General features: G+C 34.1%; 2 protein-coding genes across 3 annotated transcripts in view; both read right to left on the bottom strand.

The window, feature by feature from the left end:
* Window positions 1-282: 282 nt before the first annotated feature.
* On the bottom strand, window positions 283-9,854 carry gnat1 (guanine nucleotide binding protein (G protein), alpha transducing activity polypeptide 1). Its single transcript, XM_065279419.2, has 9 exons — window positions 9,679-9,854; window positions 7,114-7,156; window positions 6,882-7,023; window positions 3,135-3,292; window positions 2,862-2,990; window positions 2,259-2,388; window positions 1,995-2,148; window positions 1,610-1,804; window positions 283-794 (listed from the first exon to the last, which is right to left on the bottom strand). Exons 1-8 carry the CDS (start codon window positions 9,782-9,784, stop codon window positions 1,614-1,616), a joined length of 1,053 nt encoding a protein of 350 aa, XP_065135491.1. The 5' UTR covers window positions 9,785-9,854; the 3' UTR covers window positions 283-794; window positions 1,610-1,613.
* A 2,936-nt stretch (window positions 9,855-12,790) lies between these two features.
* Window positions 12,791-19,432, bottom strand: part of sema3fa (sema domain, immunoglobulin domain (Ig), short basic domain, secreted, (semaphorin) 3Fa) — a 60,964-nt gene continuing 54,322 nt past the window's right edge. For both annotated transcript variants that reach the window (XM_065279833.2, XM_065279832.2), the window contains 4 exons: window positions 19,101-19,258; window positions 18,537-18,604; window positions 17,770-17,903; window positions 12,791-14,914 (listed from right to left, as the gene is read on the bottom strand). In XM_065279833.2, coding sequence (XP_065135905.1) covers window positions 14,477-14,914; window positions 17,770-17,903; window positions 18,537-18,604; window positions 19,101-19,258 — 798 coding nt within the window. In that variant the 3' untranslated portion in view covers window positions 12,791-14,476. The remainder of the gene's footprint in view (window positions 14,915-17,769; window positions 17,904-18,536; window positions 18,605-19,100; window positions 19,259-19,432) is intronic.

Genomic DNA, 19,432 nt, shown 5'->3' on the forward strand with positions numbered 1-19,432 from the left:
ATAATAGGCTTTATGCCCAGCTGCACTTCTTCCTGAACTTCAGCAAGCTCCTTGTTTCCTGTCTGCCATTATTGGACAAACTGATTAATCCAGGTGTGTCTGATTATTGTTGTTGTGACTACTGAGGTCAGGCACACCTGGATTAATCAGTTTGTCCAATAATGGCAGACAGGAAACAAGGATCTGGCTGAAGTTCAGGAAGTAGTGCAGCTGGGCATAAAGCCTATTGACTTCGGTCCTTTGAATAATTTGAAAGTATGTTTTATTAATTCAACTGCCCATCGTCAATTATTCCTTACTTAGTCTTAAATCTACAGGATAAATTGCTTGTGAAAAAGCAAAATCAGAGCCAGACACACATGTCAGTTTTACTAAATTCAGTTCCTCACAGTGGGCGATGCTGCTTGAATGTAATGAGGTAAATTAATAATTGTAAAAATATGCAGCACACAGTTAAAACAATTTGGTTTTGCAAGTCAATTCATTGTACTATTTTAAGTTTTAACTTTTTTGTTCAACTTAATTTTTTAAGTTAAAGTAACATCAAAATATATGTTAATTTGACAAATATGCTGCACTTTTTTTACAGTGTAAGAATATGTATTGGGCTTAGTTAGGTGTCTATTTAATCAAATGCAAGTCTCAACAACAAGGTTTCCTTCCTTAGATATAATCATTTCTGTTCCCGTGTTAGCATGTTCGACAATTCCTGTATACATGGAAGACAATAGGCTACTTGGGGCAAGGGACAGCGTGTCATTGTTGAATGTTGTTGAAGAATCAAAAAGCCACTCCTGTCAAAAACAGCATTTTAATCAGCATTTAAAAAATAATAAATGCATTAGCTAACATGAATTATGAACAATATAGTTTTACAGCATTTATTAATCTTTGTTAATGTTAGTTAATGCCAATGCAATTGTTCATGTTAGTTATTTGTGCATTAACACATTTTACAACCTTTCTTTTTAAATTTTACTATGTTCTTACCTCAACTTAGATTAATTAATACATACCTATCTTTTTTTCAATTCATGCACTTTTAATCTTTGTACAGAGAGTCCTGAATGTGTTAGCATTTAGCCTAGGCCCCATTCATTCCTTAGGATCCAAACAGCGATGAATTTAGAAGCCACGTTTTCCCGATTTAAAGAGTAGTCAGGAGTGATGATGCTACTGCGCGCCGAGGTCAAAGTGCTGCAAACAGTCTTTAAATAGGGAAAACATGGAAGTGTTTGGTGGCTTCTAAATTCATCCCTGTTTGGATCCTAAGGAATGAATGGGGCTAGGCTAAATGCTAACACATTCATGACACGCTGTACAAAGAGTAAGTGCACGCATTGAAAAAAGAGAGGTATGTATTAATTTGTCTAAGTTGAGGTAAGAACATAGTAAAATATTGAAAAACGGTGGTGTTTTCCTTTAAGTTTGTATTTTTTAACATTAGTTATTGTAAAGTGTAGCTGAAATATTATACCAGTGTCTTGTTACAGTAAATAGAAATAACCGATCTGATTGGCAAAGGCTATTTTTACTAAATAAACATAGCAGCATTTGCACTTTAAAAAATGTTTAAAAATTACCCTAAAATTCTCAATAATAGTCTCACCTCTTTAAAAGAGACCGCAGTCCTTGAGATTTTCCTTGATGATAATGTCCGTTACGGCATCAAACACAAACTTGACGTTCTCTGTGTCTGTGGCGCAGGTCATGTGGGAGTAAATTTCTTTGATGTCCCGTCTCAGGTTCAGATCTAAAAACTGCACCTTGATGTAGTTACCGGCATCTTCAAAGGTGTTGGGACCTGAGAGGGAAAGTCTGCACTGTTATCATGGTTTTATTGTGTCATCAAACATTTCCGCAGATACGATAAAGAGAAATAAAGAGATGATATTTCTGTTCTCAGCCAGGATAATTTCAGGTCTTGTTTATTCTGATGACATTTTACGCATTAGTTAAGACCAAATTGAGACATTTTCTGGTGCTTTATTCACCATCATAATCCGGGAAGCACATGCTCAGGTGAGCTTTCTTGATTTTCTCCACGAAAACATCCTTCTTGTTGAGGAAAAGCACGATGGATGTGGTGGCGAAGTAGCGATGGTTACAGATACTGTTGAACAGGTGGAGACTCTCATGCATTCGGTTCTGTAGTTGAAAGGACACAAACATTCAGATCTAGACTCCCATTGAAGACATCTGGGGTTAAACTCTTCATTAGAAATCCAGGTCCTTGTGGACCACAAATGGCAACTTACCACTTCATCGTCTTCCACCAGCACCATGTCGTATGCACTCAGAGCAGCAATGAAGATGATACAAGTCACACCCTCAAAACAATGGATCCACTTCTTCCTCTCTGAACGCTGACCACCCACATCAAACATCCTGCAGACCGTAAAGTTCATTTATTATGGCATCTGGTATCTATTGGATGTGTCAGGATGCCATCTTGGAGAGGTTTGTCTTTTAATTGTTCTTGACATTTTCACAATTACTACCCTATGTTATCATTTAAGGCAGTGGATCCCAAACATGGTCGAGTAACAATAACCCAGAAGTTGGATCGTTTTACAGTACTTGCTAGAGGGGATACTCACGAGATGTTGGGTTTGGGGTTAGGATCAGGATGGAAAAACAGTGATTTTGGCTAGATAGGATACTGCTACAGCCTAAATCCCGAGAAATGTTGGGGTTAGGTTTTGGTAGGGTTAGGATGAAATCAGGGCTCATCCTGTAAGATTTCATGAGATTTTGGCCCTAGCTGTATCCCTTCTAGCCACAACCCATTTTAACCCAATAGTGTGTTCTGTCCAATACTGACCCAACCCTGGGTTAAATGTTACTCATCACCGAGTTACCTGAAGTTGAGGTCTTTAAAGGAGAACTGGGTCTCGATGATACCGGTGGTCTTGACTCTTGATCGCAGTACGTCCTGCTCAGTAGGGACGTAGCCAGGCTTGATCAACCTTTCCAGGTCATTCAGATAGCTTAGAAAAGATTTCAAGATGGAGACCTTAGGGCATAACTTAAGGTTGGAATCAAATCAAGTACTTTCTACTGGTACTCTAACTTAATTTCCGTTTATCATGCGATTAAGCGATGTTCTACCAACTGATAGTTAGGGAACATACTATCCAGCGGAGTCGTTGAGCTGGTATTCTGAAGCTCTGTCAAAGCATGCCTGGATGCCCGAGTCCTTCCACAACCTTAAAATGATGTCAGCTAACTCTTTGGGCATGGTGCCTTCCTCAATGGTGTCAGCTAAGTGCATCAGCTTCCTTGCATCATCCTGGAAAAGATATTTACTATTACAAATAGTTGTATTTGCAACATTTTGGTTTCCCTCCCTTCCCTTATTTATTTATTTTTTTGTGGTAAAAGTGTAGTAACCGTGTTTCTTTGGTGGATTGATGATTACTATCACTAACTTACACTTACCATGGTTTAACTACGGTCAGGGGCGCCGCTAAGGATTTTGGGCCCCATGAAAAGAATCTTGACAGGGCCCCCAACACAGCTGAGACTTTTTTATATTAATTTACATAAAATCATTCACTTTTATGGTATTTTGACTACCAATGGGGTGAGAAAATTTTACTTGAATTAAGTGTTTAAGAAAAAAGAAATCTTATTTCACAATATTTTTCCTCACCCCATTGGCAGATCAGTTTGCTTGTTTTAAGGACAATTTTTACTTCAATTGTATATTAATTTGTCTTACAACTAGACTCATTTACTTAGGTAATTTTGCTCATCAAGAAAAAGCATCTTAATTTAAGAATTTTTAGATATTTCTACTGAAAACAAGACAAAAATACTAAGTAAGAAAGTCATTTTTTGCAGAGTCTAAAACTGTGTATTTTTTTCCAGTGTTTTCTTGACCTAGCATGGGGAGAAAATTGAGTTCCCTTATCATGCACTTTTAACACTAGAACGGCCACCAGCAGTCATTTTAACCGCAACATTTAAACTTATGCATTGCAAAAAATGATTTTCAAGAAAAAAATTCTTTTTTTTTTTCATTAAAAATATCTAAAAATTCTTAAATTAAGATTCTTTTTCTTGATGAGCAAAACGACCCAAGAAAATAAGTCTAGTTTTAGACCAAAAATATTACATTTAAGGGATTTTGTGCATAAAACAAGCAAAAAATCTGCCAATGGGGTAAGCAAAATTGTCTTGAATTTTTCTTGAATGTAGTGTTTAAGAAAAATTTTCAAGATTTTTTGCTTACCCCATTGGCAGATTTTTTTGCTTGTTTTATGCACAAAATCACTTTTTGATACCAGCAAATAGAATAATTTAAAGTTAATAATTTTTACTATTAAATATTTTTTTAGCACCACAATTTTGGGGGCTTCTCTGGGCCCCCTCTTACTCGTGGGCCCTGAGAATCGTCATTGTTTACCCCCCCTTACAGCGCCCCTGACTACGGTTTAACAAAAGAGTGCACGATGCGAACCTCATCAAAACATGTATTATAAAACGGGCAGTTCTGGTTCTTCATTCTGATTGGTTGAAACGCGTTCTAAGCCGTGATAAAATACACCGGTAACCTCACGGTTCAGACCATATTACATTAGTATCACTGCGCCCCTGTTGCTGCGTACTGATTTATGAAAATAAACACCACAGTCTATAATCATATTTTTAATTAGTCTACAATTGCACAATTAATGGCGATATCCAGATAAATGTCAATAAATATTGTTGAGTCATCTCGTCGATAAAGAGAAAACGTTGTCTGAGGAGTTTATAAGTCAAGTTCATACGTCCGCTATTATCCACTGGGTGGCGATCTTACCCAACTTAAACACTGACGCATTCACTCAACACTGAAAACACAGCGTGTAAGTTTTGATGGCTCAATCTGATCTCTTACTAAAGTTCTTCACAAAAATGGAATTATCTCCGCTTTTAGCTAAAAAATTTGAGGGGTGATAAGAGAACAATGAAGGTAGGATGAATGAAGGTTTTTTGTTTGTTTTTGTTTGAAAGCTGATGGTCTGTTCTTTCATTTGATATTTTATGTTTATTTAAGAAGATAATTTTTCTGCAAGGCATTAAACTAAAACTGGGTGGCAACTTAAAAAAAAAAACGCTGACGGGGAAAGAGTTCAGCATGCTTCCAAACATATTTGATCATCACTTCAACAGCACAATATAAATGTTAATGTATAAATTAGATAAATGGTGATTTATAAAATAAACACCACAGTCTTAAAACATATTTTCATTGTGTCTTTGCTGCATCTCTGCTGGTTGGAACTGCGCTCTGTTTCAGTCACACTTGATTCTGAGGAACTACTTTGTTTGGCGGAAGAGTAATATTTGTACTAATATAATTACAACTTATTTGTGTTTTATTTTATAAAATCCCGCTAACGTTATGCATATGAAGTAACCGTTTTATAAACGCAATAAACCCCTTGAAGCGTTGGGTTACCAGTGCATTTTATAACAGCTAAGGGGGTTTTAGGCACTCCGCTTCGCGTCGTGCCTAACAACGCCCCTTAGCTGTTATAAAATGCACTGGTAACCCACTGCTTCTCGGGGTTTATTGCTTTATTTAGCCCATCATATGTGTGGCTCGTCATGTCAAAATATGTGTATGTTGCATCATGTGAACCTCTGTGCATCAAGCGTCATGTAAAAAAATGTGCCTGCTGCAGACAAAGAGAGATGCTTGCATTTGCCAGATACTGTTAAGTGAGTATTTTGTGAACGTAAGCGTCTCTTTTATCATAAACCCTTTCGACGCATGTGCAGCGGCACATATTTTGACCTGACGCATGATGCACATAGGTTCACATGATGCACCGAACACATATTTTGATGTGACGAACCACAAACATGACACACCAAACACATATTTTAAATTTGCGCCTTTCGGAAGAGAAGTCACCGGCTGCCACTACATGGTTGTCAAAACCATGGTTATTTTTTTACTGTAATAAAACCATGCTTAATTTTTGTAAGGGTTGGATACTACATTGAAAAAACAACCATATTTGAAGAACCTATAGGCACCCTTTCAGTTCTCTGAGAAATGTACCCTTAGTACAGGAACTCTAGCAAGTATTGATTCATCCAGTAACCCTATCATAAAGAAAAAGTTTTGAAATGTAAATCGAATTTCTGACTTAAACAGGTACTTAAAGTGTCTCCAGGGGTTTCTGCCAGTGTGAATTCCCAAAAAGGGTTTTCACTTTTACAGTTAGGGTGAATTCATGTGGGATATCGATTAATGGAATTCCCACACCTCACACCATCGGCTTCATCATAAGCAGATCTAAACTGGCATTACTATATTCCAGCTGGGCTCATATAATTGACATCCGTGGTTCTTATAGAGATTCTCAAACATTTTTTAATCAGCCGAACCCTCTTGACAAAAATTATTTAATTAAAGTACCCCCTGAGATTTTAAATGAATAGTTCAAGTTTAATAGCACATTTGCATATTTAACTTCAAAAAAATATTTCTTTTTTATCTGTTTTAAAGTTTTCATCAGTAGTATTTTAACACGGTTATTATTAATTGGACCTTCATCTGTCTGTCCATTTTGCATGAGTTTTACGATATATTCTAGTGTTGTGTAATAGTCCCATGACATGCAGATTAAAAAAATATATATACTTTGGTAAGGTTTTATTTTAAATACTTATTTACATTTTTATGTTTCAATCAAAGTAATCAGGTAATTTGGTGTTTTTAAGTAATAAATTACTTTTTATCAACTCACAAACCCCCTGCAATTCCTGGTGGTTCGCAAATCCCAGTTTGGAAAGTTTAGGAAATTGCAGATTAAGACCCAAAATTTTACTTTTTGTGAGTGACGCATAATGAAAAAGAAAAAATGTACAAGTTACTGTACCTGTGCAGCTGCATCTCCATATGAAATATTTAGTGTGCCCATGGCCCTCACAATGGCCAAAATGGACTGCATTGTGTTGCTGTAGATAATAACAATGAACTCCAAGGATTCTTCAAGGGAGTAACCATCTTGGTGAATAATTCTGTGATGTAGAAGATAATAATCAGCATTTATCTGCAAAATAAGGTTAAAGCTCATTTTAAGGCCATACTTTTGTTTCCTCAGGACTTACTTCATCTGTTTGACAATTGTGCTCTTTCCAGATTCACCAGCACCTGAAACGCAGGTAAGGTTGGATTTACATTTATGCATTTGGAAGACACTTTTGTCCATAGCAACTTACAGTAAATTCAATCTACACTGTCAGAAATAAAAGTACAAAAGGTGTCACTGGGGCGGTACCTAAAATGTATCATTTTATTTACAGATATGTGCCTTTGATGTACCATTGTGTATCTTAGAAGTACCAATATGTATCTTTAGGTACTTAGATGCCCTCTTTATGTACAAGTAGCCTACTTTTTGAAAGGAGGCCGTCCCGAAGTACCTTTATTTCAGAGAGTAATAAAAATTCACAACTAAAACCAGTTTGGGTAACACTTTACTTGAAGGGGTGTTCATAAGACTGACATGAGTCGTGACACCTTCATAATCATAATATGACATGTGTCATGAACATGAAGGAGATTTTATGCACCTTTATGACAACTGTCATTATTTGTCATATGTTCAATTATGTCATTTTTAATGCAATGATGACATTGTTTGAGATGTCTTTGTTATGACAACTTGACATAAACCAATACATCATAACTTATAAACATGACATAGCAGAATACGGTAATTATCAAACTACATGATCAAACGTCATTTAAATGTCAATAAGTGTTAATACTATGTCATATAATTTTAAATACCTTAACAATGCAACAGACACATAATAAGATTATACATAACTTTATGTATGTGCAATACATAAAAAACTTCCTCACACAGAGTGTTCTAAAATTTTCTGACATAAAAGAGAAAACTAACAAAACATTTAATTAATTAAATTAATTCATTTAATGTAATGAACTGTTTTTCCAGCAAAATGGACCAAACGCTGTATGGCTTAACCCATTAATGTACTGTTTTCATTTAATTTGAGGTAAATCAGTCTCCAAATGCAAAAAAATAGTATTTGATCAATTCTAATAATTATTATTTTTATTATTGAATGATTGATTTTATTTGGTAAACACATGGAGGAAACTTTATAAAAAAAAATTGAATGGAACTAATTTCATGACATTGCTATAAAACTAGTTGACATTTTAATGACAAATTCAATTTGTACCACTGTAGTTGAGGTCAAGAAAATATTCATGACGCTGTTATAAAACTATATGACAGAGTATTAACACTTAATGACCATTTAATGACAAATTCAATTTGTATCGGTGGTAAAAAGTGGTCAGTTATGTTGCCTTTGTCATGAGAAATTATGATGTATTGGTTAATGTCAAGTTGCCATAACAAAAAATCTCAAACAATGTCATCTTTGCAATAAAAATAAAGTGTTACCTCAGTTTGCAATAGATTGTAATGTGAGCCTTTTTTGCTTTATCTTTGGAAAGAAAAGTCTTTCATAATTACAATGTAATTATATATTAATAATATAATTCTATCTTTTATTGAGACTTTTTGAAAATATTTCTAAGACATTATTTGTTTAGTAATGAGCAAGCTGGCTTTTCTGACTAACGGGATAAAGGTCAGTTCTTTGTTCTGCCAAAGTCTAATAAGACTTAATTGCTGTTTGCATTCATTAGTTTTCAATGTGGCAATTACAAGAAAGGCCTGCATTTAACCGTTATACTGTAAACCCCCAACATAACTGCCCAGCTTTAAATATGCGATTAAAAACGGTAGCCATACAACATTTTATTTTATTACTTTGATTTCCTAAGTGAATTGATTAACCGTTTTCACTTTCTTAATACAATATTTTAAAAATTGTCACACATTATTCTCCTCATTACTTTAGTCTCCTCTCATTTGTTTATCTTTTGAAGGATTAAAATAAGAGGCTTGAGTCTTATTAAACTTATCTTAAGCCCCTTTAAGCCCTTTGTCCCTTAAACCTGACCCATATCACTTGCTGGACAAAGACACTTAGTACAGTTATGATCATTAGAGATTATTTTGATATTATTTTACTAAATTATTTTCATGTACATTTACACGCATACATGAGATTTATACCTTCTGTCTGCCATGCAAATAACTGTAAAAAAGTTGGTTCAACCTTAAAATTTTAATTTTGAGTTAATGTTTTTACGGTGAATGTTTGAAGTAGAATTAATTCAAAATTTTACGGCAACCAGGTAATTTACTTTTTTAAGTTGAACCAACAATTGAATGACTTTTTGAGGATACTGCTTGAAAATAAAATTTGTTTAGATATTGAGCCTTTAATTTTGCCTTTTTTAAAATCCAGTAAATTGTTTTAGTCTCCATCTCCATACTTTTCAGATATGATTTAAATTGTGAAACATTTAGTTGTTTCCAACTTAAAATGTAAATACATATACATCTACAAATGTAGACCTGTGAGATGTCTTAAAGCGTCTTAAAGTTTTTAATGGCCTCCATGTAAAGTCACAATGTCTTTACTATGGTATTTCACAGCCATTCATTACATTACATATCTCCGAATGTATAGAGTGTAATGTTTCCCAACCTAAATCATTTGCTCTCGATCTATCACCACAGCTCCACCAGGTCTCTACAAAGTCCCATCAGCTTTGGTTACCTAGCAGCAGAAGTTTGACAGTCCTGGCATCTTTATCGGCATCTTCCTTCAGTTTCTTCTCGAGCTCTCTGGAGTGCTTCTCCTCGGCGCTCGCGCCGGCCCCCATACTGACTCTTGTGTGGAGCTAAGAAGTCCTTCTGGAAGACCACTTGCTTGCGTAGAGGCCTCCAAGTGCCTTTCAGCAATACGCTTCGCACATCAACTGGCTCTCGCTTTGCTTCGATGACCTAGTGAATTAAGTCTTAGGGGGATTTTGAGGAAGTCTCTGACCACCTGGGCTGTTGGGGCCAATGAAGAACAAGGACAAAAGACATCCAAGGATGAGAGAGGTCATCTACCCTCAGATTTGAGGAGGAGGTGCTGTGGTCAGCAGAAGGTGATAATCTTGTAAGTGTATTCACAGGCATTCAAAAGGGCAGATCACTGAGACTGTTGTTGATATTATGAGTGTGATAATACAATATGACAAATATTACTATTTGCTATCATGTTAACAATTACTTTTCTTAATGTATACCTGCTTGACATACATTGATTTCATATGGTTTTGTCTTCATTAGTTTTTTTCAAGGTGAACTTGAGTTTCTGAGCACCATTGACTTCCATAGCATTTTAATTTCCCACTATGGAAGTCAATTGGGCTAATTACAAATATTTTACTTTGTGTTCAGCAAAAAAAAAAAAAAAACACTAATGACAATTATGACAGAATTTTCATTTTTGGGTGAGCTATCACTTTAAAGCTTCATTTAATGCTGAACACGAGACCTCTATGAGTAATTCTAATCTCACCTGCACACTTTAGTCAACAGGATCACATTTTCCATGTAGTGTATACTGCACTATGCAGCATTTAAAGAGCTTTAGTCTTCCCCCCGCCGAGCTCATTGACCCCAATCTGAGGATGGACAGATTTGAATCCATGCACAATCATCACAGGTGATAGTTATACATACAACGCTCTTCAGGGCAATTGTCTTCAATATTCACAAAATATACCAATAAATGCAACCATTTATTGTCAAACATAAATAATAGAGATTCACAGATATGAAAAAAAATTTATCGATAGCCTACTGATATATGCTGACACTGATGCCAATACCGATAGTTTGGTGGTTATATTAACTTGCATTAAAGGGATAGTTCACCCAAAAATGAAAATTCTGTCATCATTTTCTCATCTTCATGTTTTTCTGAACCTGTATGAATTTCTTTTTTCTGATGAACACAAAATAAAGATATTTTGAGAAACGATGGTAAGCACACGGCCGATTATAACCATTGACTTCCATAGTAGGAAAAACACTATTATGGAAGTATTGTGATAAATGATGAAGAAGATATTTTGATAAATGATGGTAAGCACACACACTGTCAGAAATAAAGGTACAAAACTGTACCTTTTCTGTCACTGGGGCTGTACCCTAAGTTTTCGTTTGGTTCCTTTACAGGAATACAAAACAGAATACAATTATGGGTAGATTACCGTACCTTAAGGACCTACATTGTTAGAAAAAAGTCGAAATATGTACCCTAGCTGTCAGTTGGGCTGCACCCTTTAAGAAGGTTAATGTATGGACCATTAGGTACAGATATGTAAACATTTAGTACCAATATGTACCTTTGAAATACTCATATGTATTTTTGAGGTACCAATAAGCTCTCTTTGGTCGCAGTATGTACCTCTGAGGTACTAAAATGAAATCCTTAGGTGCAAAGCTGACAGTGCAGTTGACGGTACCCATTAAATTCCAATGTATTTATCATTATTATTACATTTTCTGAATATTATGCATTCATATAATAACCATTAATACTGAACATTAAACTAGTGATGTTTCTTTACATTTTCTATACACAGATCTCATATTCATTGTGTTTTCTTTTTTATTGACAGGATATATCAGCCATGACTATCGGCTGTTTCTAAACTTTAGACTAATAGCCGATATTTGAAAAAATGCTTTCATCGATGATACTGACTATTGGCCGATATATCAGTGCATCTCTAGTATATAAGTTCAATGGGACACAAAATATGATGTTTAGCAGAGTATGAGTGATTGACGGCCTGATTCAGTCCCCATTCACTTTCACGCTTAAAGGGATAGTTCACCAAAAAAAAAAGAAAATTCTGATATCATTTACGCACACTCATGTGGTGTTAAACTTTTTTTATTCGGATGAACGCAAGAATAGATATTTTGATAAATGATGACCACAAAGTTGTTGACACCCACTAACTTCCATAGTATTTGTTTTTCCTAATATAGAAGTCAATAGGTGCCAACAACTGTGGTTACAATCATAGATAAAAGGTACAAAAGTTGTCACTGGGATGCTACCTTTTAAAAAGGTCCTAATATGTAGCTCTATGGTACCAATATGCATCTTTTAGGGACAAAAGTGTACTTTTTAAAAAGATACCGCCACAGCGACAACTTTTGTACATTCTTGTATTTTTAAAAGTGAAAGAAACAGGAAGTTAGGGTGGAGCATATATTGAGTTTCCTCTCCCCCTTTTAACTCTTTCCCCGTCATTGACAAGTTAACTCGTCAATTTAGAGAAAACGCTTCCCTACCAATAACTAGTTTTTACGGAAATCTATATTTCTGCTATTATCCACCAGGTGGCACTCTTACACAACTTATAAAACCCGGAAGCAAATCCTCAAACAGTTTAAACTCCATGTATGTTTTGAGGATCGCTCTGAATCTGATCTCTATCAAAAGTCCTTCACAAAAATACAATTATCTCAGCTTTTTGCGCAAAATTTTATATTTTTGAAGAAACCTACCCATATTTGAGAGGTAAAAAAAGAGCCTAAAATGAAGATAGGACAAAAATCTTATCTTATATATATATATATATATATATATAAATAAATCACAAAAAATGCTGGCAACTTTTTTTTTAAAACCGCTAGTGGGGAACGAGTTAAGAAAACTCTTTAAGAGTTTTGTATGTTTAGAACAACATAAATGCGAGTAAATAATGACAGATTTCGTTTTTTTAGGTGAACGATATCTATACTTTTTACAGAATTTCTCTGAATAATTGAAACTGAATATCTGGTTTGGGTGAACATTAAAAGAAAGATTCACCAAGTAAAATGTTTGCAAAGAGGCTCTGATCTTGTATTTGTTATAAAATATATAACTTTAATTAGTCAACGACAATGATGGAAAAGAAAACAAATAAAAAATACATTACTATAACATTAACTGTTCATAACATCTAATTCTGGATCTTTTTCCGCACATTAGATTATCTTAAAAAAGACAAAACAAGTGGACAATCCACAGGTATGAATGTCTTACGAACGAAAAGAAAAAATTACAACGATCATTTCACACGCTCTGTTTACAGATTCAACAGAGGCGAAACAGACAATTAATTGTGCTTCATTCAATCACTCAAGTCCTTTGTCTTTACAAATCATCCTTACTTTTTGACTTTCTCTCAGATCATGTCACAGACCAGCCATAAACATCGACACAGCAACATATCCAGAATTTGACTACATATCTGTACAGTACAAATACATTTCATGCAAACTCAACCGAGCCCCCTAAAGTTTCGTTTAGACTATAGATGTCTTATGCATGGCCCAAATCACTTATTAATGTACAGAGGTGCTTTCTACCCAACACAATCTAATAGCAATTCGTACGTTTTTTACGAGTTGGCTATTTCAGATGAATTCGTACAATTAAATTAGTTTTGTACGATTTGCTTTGTCCTGTGATGTGGGGTACACTGTAAAAATTGCAAAAAAAAAAATTGCAACTTATCACAAGTCAAAACTTAAAATAATATTTTAAATCGACTTTTTTTACAGTGTAATATTGTTTTTTTCTAATTATCATACGTTTTCATACAATTCACTTTGTACAAATTACAAATTTGCCAACTCATAAAATAAGTACAAATTCTCTCGTGAGATCAGGTTTTTGTCTAAAAGTTTTCTTTTTGGGAAGATACACATAAAGTGTAAAGTATTTATTTAATATTACAGGTTGCTCCGAATCCCATTTGCAAAGAGATGACCAGGTTTTGAACCCCATTTGTAGCTTTTTTTTACTTTGTGCGTGCAATAGTACATATTTTACAAATGTTTACAAAAAAAATGTGTCAATGTGTACATACTGTACAGAAAGCTGTTATCAATAACCAACCAAATATCTGAACATACAGAAACGACTTATATTTAACACACATTAGCATAGCAACATATGGAAGATCAAGAAGATTAAAAGAACTTTGAATGATATTAAAGTGTTTGTTTTTTCCCTTTTCAAGGTCACAGATAATTCAAATGCATGTAAAAATGTTTCGGTACATCTGCAGAATGGGAGCATGTCCTCATGTGACTCCACCAAATGTACAAGAGCTTGCAGTCCCATCATAGGTGTGGTATCAAAACATCAAGTGCAGTCAAACTGTCCATCGGGGACCTCAAATGCCCAGAGATTATGATCACTAACTATCCGGTTAGTGATATATACATTGAAGCTTATATCATGGAAACACGGCGTGTTGACATGGTAAAACCCATTGTAATAAATACGTCGGAGAGGAAGTTACGATGATAACAAAATATTTGCACGTAAGGTCTATACACATGTTTTTTGCTCTATTTCCATACAAAGATATCCACAGAATCTAAGTATTTACAGCCTACAATAAATACTGTTTATTCTCCTCAGTCATTGTGGTTATGGTTTACGCTGAATATTTTCGGCAAGTAACTCCTGCGTATGTGGGAAATTTCCTTTTTGGACGATTTGCATTTCATGTCTCTGCCATGCTGTCCTGATCTTGGTGGTGTCTCCTGTTTCGTGGCTTCCGTAGGTCTTTCGTCACCTCCTTGATGTCTTTTTTCTTGTGGGCGTGGGCCGTGGGGTCATCGCCCATCTGCCAATAGTCCTGGCAGTATTGATTGATGAGACCCATCTCGGGCTGGCTCAGGATGGTCAGCAGATCTTTGTACTGCTCTGCGCTGGGTGTCCAGGCGCTGCTGGACTGAAGAGGCGGGGCGGCGGGGGCGGTCGTTTCAGTCTGGATGCTGTTGACGGTGCGGGCAGAGAGAACCACCAGCTGCAGTCTGACCAGTGTGTGTTTGAAGTTCTTCTCAGTGGCGGTGCACTGGTAAACTCCACCATCAGAGAGCTGAAGAGAGCGCAGGAGGAGACCCTGATCTGTGCGGACTACGCGCCCGTCAGAACGGATCTGAAACGAAAAACATGTTAAACTTGTTAAACTGCTCACCATTCTTACCACTATTTGTAATAGTTGCTACACTGCAAAAAATTATTTTGAAGAAAAAATGTTTTGTTTTCAGTAAAAATATCTAAAATTCTTAAATTAATATGCTTTTTCTTAATGAGCAAAACGACCAAAGAAAATAAGTCTAGTTTTTAGACCAAAAATATCATTTTTTTTTTGCATACACGGCAAAAAAGGATTTTCAAGAAAAAAATTCTTAGTATTTTTGTCTTGTTTTCAGTAAAAATATCTAAAAATTCTTAAATTAAGATGCTTTTTCTTGATGAGCAAAACGACCCAAGAAAATAATTCTAGTTTTAAGACCAAAAATATCAAATTTTGTGCATACAATGCAAAAAATGATTTTCAAGAAAAAAAAATTTCTTTGTATTTTTGTCTTGTTTTCAGTAAAAATATCTAAAAATTCTTAAATTAAGATGCTTTTTCTTGATGAGCAAAACGACCCAAGAAAATAATTCTAGTTTTAAGACCAAAAATATCAAATTTTGTGCATACAATGCAAAAAATGATTTTCAAGAAAAAAAAATTTCTTTGTATTTTTGTCTTGTTTTCAGTAAAAATATCTAAAAATTCTTAAATTAAGATGCTTTTTCTTGATGAGCAAAACGACCCAAGAAAATAATTCTAGTTTTAAGACCAAAAATATCAAATTTTGTGCATACAATGCAAAAAATGATTTTCAAGAAAAAAAAATTCTTTGTATTTTTGTCTTGTTTTCAGTAAAAATATCTAAAAATTCTTAAATTAAGATGCTTTTTCTTGATGAGCAAAACGAACCAAGAAAATAAGTCTAGTTTTAAGACCAAAAATATCAAATTTTTGTGCATACAAGGCAAAAAATGATTTTCAAGAAAAAACATTCTTAGTATTTTTGTCTTGTTTTCAGTAAAAGTATCTACAAATTCTTAAATTAAGATGCTTTTTCTTAATGAGCAAAACGACCCAAGAAAATAATTCGAGTTTTAAGACCAAAAATATCAAATTTTGTGCATACAATGCAAAAAATGATTTTCAAGAAAAAAAATTCTTAGTATTTTTGTCTTGTTTTCACTAAAAATATCTAAAAATTCTTAAATTAAGACGCTTTTTCTTGATGAGCAAAACGACCCAAGAAAATAATTCTAGTTTTAAGAATATATCAAATATACAAAAAATATCAAATTTAAGTGATTTTGTGCATAAAACAAGCAAAATAATCTGCCAATGGGGTAAGCAAATTGTTCTTGAATTTAGTGTTTAAGAAAAATGTTCAAGATTTTTTGCTTACCCCATTGGCAGATTTTTTTGCTTGTTTTATGCACAAAATCACTTAAATGTATATATTTTTACTGTAAACAAGACAAAAATACAAAGATTTTTTTCTTGAAACTCATTTTTTGCAGGGTAAAACAAACAAATAAATCTGCCAAAATCTTGAAAAAAATCTTGAACATTTTTCTTAAATACAAAATTCAAGAAAAATTTGCTTACCCCATTGGCAGATTTTTTGCTTGTTTTAATCACTAATTTACTTAAATTTGATTTTTTTTGGTCTAAAACAAGACTTTTTTTCTTAGGTCATTTTGCTAATCAAGAAAAAAAGCTTTTTAATTGAAGAATTTGTAGATATTTTTACTGAAAACAAGAAAAAAAATACTAAGATTTTTTTTCTTGAAAATCATTTTTTGCAGTGTTTGCACAAAATCCCTTTTTCAATATTTTTGGTCTAAAAACTAGACTTATTTTCTTGGGTGAAAACTGAAAACAAGAAAAAAATACTAAGAATTGTTTTTCTTGAAAATCATTTTTTTTGCAGTGTATGGCACGATTCCACACTGCAAAAATTACTTTCTTACTTAGATATTTTTACTGAAAACAAGACAAAAATACTTAATTTTTTAAAATTTGAATGTATTTTCTCGATGAGCAAAATGACCTAGAAAAATAAGTCTTTAGACAAAAAATATAAACTTAAAGTAAATTAGTGCTTGAAACTATTTTAAGCACAAATTTGTTTAAAGTTTATATTTTTTGTCATTTTGCGCATCAAGAAAATACATCTTAATTTAAGAATTTTTAGATATTTTTACTGAAAACAAAGACAAAAATACTTAGTAAGAAAGTCTTTTTGCAGTGCAACAGTGTTCTGAGTGGTTGATAAGGCATTGCTAGGGTTTTAAGAGTTAAACATAGTAGCAGATTGAGATTTATACAATACTTAAAGCTGAATAATAAACTATTCTATTGGTCTACTGTATGGTTTGTTAGAATAGGACAATATTTGGCCGAAATACACCTATTTGAAAATCTTGAATATGAGCTTGCAAAAAAATTTAAATGCTAAGAAAATCACCTTTAAAGTTGTCCAACTCCTACGCAAAACATATTACTAATGATAAATACATTTCTGATATATTTACAGCAGGACATTTTCAAAATATCTTTATGGAACATGATCTTTACTTAATATCCTTAATATTATTGGCAAAAAAATCTATAATTTTGTCCCATACAATGAATTGTTGGCTATTGCTACAAATATACCCGTGAAACTTTACCTCAACATACAACTACAACATACAATCTACATGAACACAGGTCTCCTTACATGGAAGTCGCCATGTAAGTAAACAGACAAACTCTGCTGTTTCATTAATACATGGTCTCAGACGACGACATGTTTGGCAGCTACCGTAGCTTCTCTTTGCGTTTCGAAATTGAGGTAGGTTGCAATTTGCAATCTCACAGATATAAGCTGCTAAAAACCCACAATACAACTTTAATTGGGCATAAAAAGCGAGAGATTTAGTGACACATACCTCTCTTCTCCTATCACTGTTCTCTTTCTGGAAATGCCATTTGATGGACACATGGGGAGTTCTGGCCTGACACTCCAGAAAGGCTGTGCTTGCTTCTACTCCATACTGCACCGTCTCCAATGTATTCTTATTAGCTGACAGGAATAAAAACAAAATAATATCAATATAATAGCAGTATAATTACATTTTTTGCAGAATAAGCCATGCCTGAATTTCAAATACTTTGGAGTAATTTGATTGTCTTATTTTATAAAAAACTTTGTGATCCACATCTTTATTTTTCAATCTATTTTATTAAGATACAAACAGAAAATACGTAAAAAAAAAAATTCAGGACTAAATGTCTTCTTTAGGATCGTCGGTGTTAAGTTCGACCTCTTTTGGCACTCAACATATCTTGAGCATCAAAAGACTCATCTCTTTAAAATTAGAAATTAGGATTTAATTTTATTTAGGTTTATTTAGGTTTAGGATCCTGCAGTTTCCTGCTATTGCTCAAGTGTAAGGGGAGTATATCCTAAAAACTTGACACATCAGTTTACATTTTTTTAATACTATAAACACATTTCCTGTATTTTCTGGATGTATTCTATTAAAGAGACCGAGAAACAATTATATATGATCACTATAACATTGCAAAAACAACAAATCTAATTCAATTTTTTTGGACCCAACGATGGATCTGCAGAGTTTAAGGGGTTAACATCTAAAAAGCATACAAAATGTTCATAAATTCAAGTAATTGTTGTTATTTTTTTGTTGCTCACCATTAGAGTTGTAGCCTCTGCATTGTCTAATAGGATTGCCATACTTCACATCTTGCCTCCGGCTCCGCCTACAGAGTGCAAACCACCAATAGCAAATCAGGAAACTGGTTCAGACTTATTTTGAGTCTGAGACTTTTAATTCTAAAAACTTTGAATAAAATGATCAGGTCATCAGTAAATGTAATGCTACATATAGGTAAACTTAGAAACAAACACACATACTACCAAAAGAGTTTTGTGCAACATGTGTATATTACGCATATTACACTATTTTGTACCTTTTGTATATTGTGCATTCTGATATGTATATATAGTGTTCCTGTAGCTCAACTGTTTAACATTGTGTTGTGCAAAGCTCATACAGTAGGTTTAATCCCAGTGGACACCCATACTGATAAAATGCATACCTTAATTGCACTGTAATTTACTTTGGACTATATGTAAGATGCATACATCATGTATTGATCTATCTTTAAATATAATGCAATCTACAATTACAACTAGTTGTGTAGTAACAGTTGTTAAGCTTGTCACGTTACCATACACACAATAAAGAGCTTTAACCTTTTTTGGTTTGCTGAGTAGCGAGAACAGGACTTCCCATCCCAGGCACAATAAGGATCTCTGGCCAAGCAACAGTCAGCACAGGCTTCTCCATACACATCGCACCTGTGCAGGGCAAGATGAGTGACGCCCATCGCTGAACTCACATATAGTTGTTGCTACACACACACACACACAGGGAGAAAACATGGGTCATTTTCTTTAAAAGAATGGCACTTTAAAAATTTCCTGTTTCTATTCCTGTATTTCGTTTTTAAAGTGGAACACCCATAATATTTCATGTGAAGTATACATTTTAAAGCATCCCTTAAATGGTCTAGCACCTCCGTATC

Source organism: Paramisgurnus dabryanus, chromosome 7 (genome assembly GCF_030506205.2).
Source record: "Paramisgurnus dabryanus chromosome 7, PD_genome_1.1, whole genome shotgun sequence".
Taxonomy (NCBI): Eukaryota; Metazoa; Chordata; class Actinopteri; order Cypriniformes; family Cobitidae; genus Paramisgurnus; species Paramisgurnus dabryanus.

What these genes read in the sequence shown, in the direction of transcription:
- gnat1 (XM_065279419.2), bottom strand. Translation starts at nt 9,784, where the DNA reads ATGGGGGCCGGCGCGAGCGCCGAGGAGAAGCACTCCAGAGAGCTCGAG. An exon ending in CTCAACGACTCCGCTGGATA is followed by an intron (nt 2,991 to 3,134) that starts GTATGTTCCCTA and finishes ATCTTTTCTAAG; the next exon opens with CTATCTGAATGACCTGGAAA. An exon ending in GTGCTTCCCGGATTATGATG is followed by an intron (nt 1,805 to 1,994) that starts GTGAATAAAGCA and finishes TTTCCCTCTCAG; the next exon opens with GTCCCAACACCTTTGAAGAT.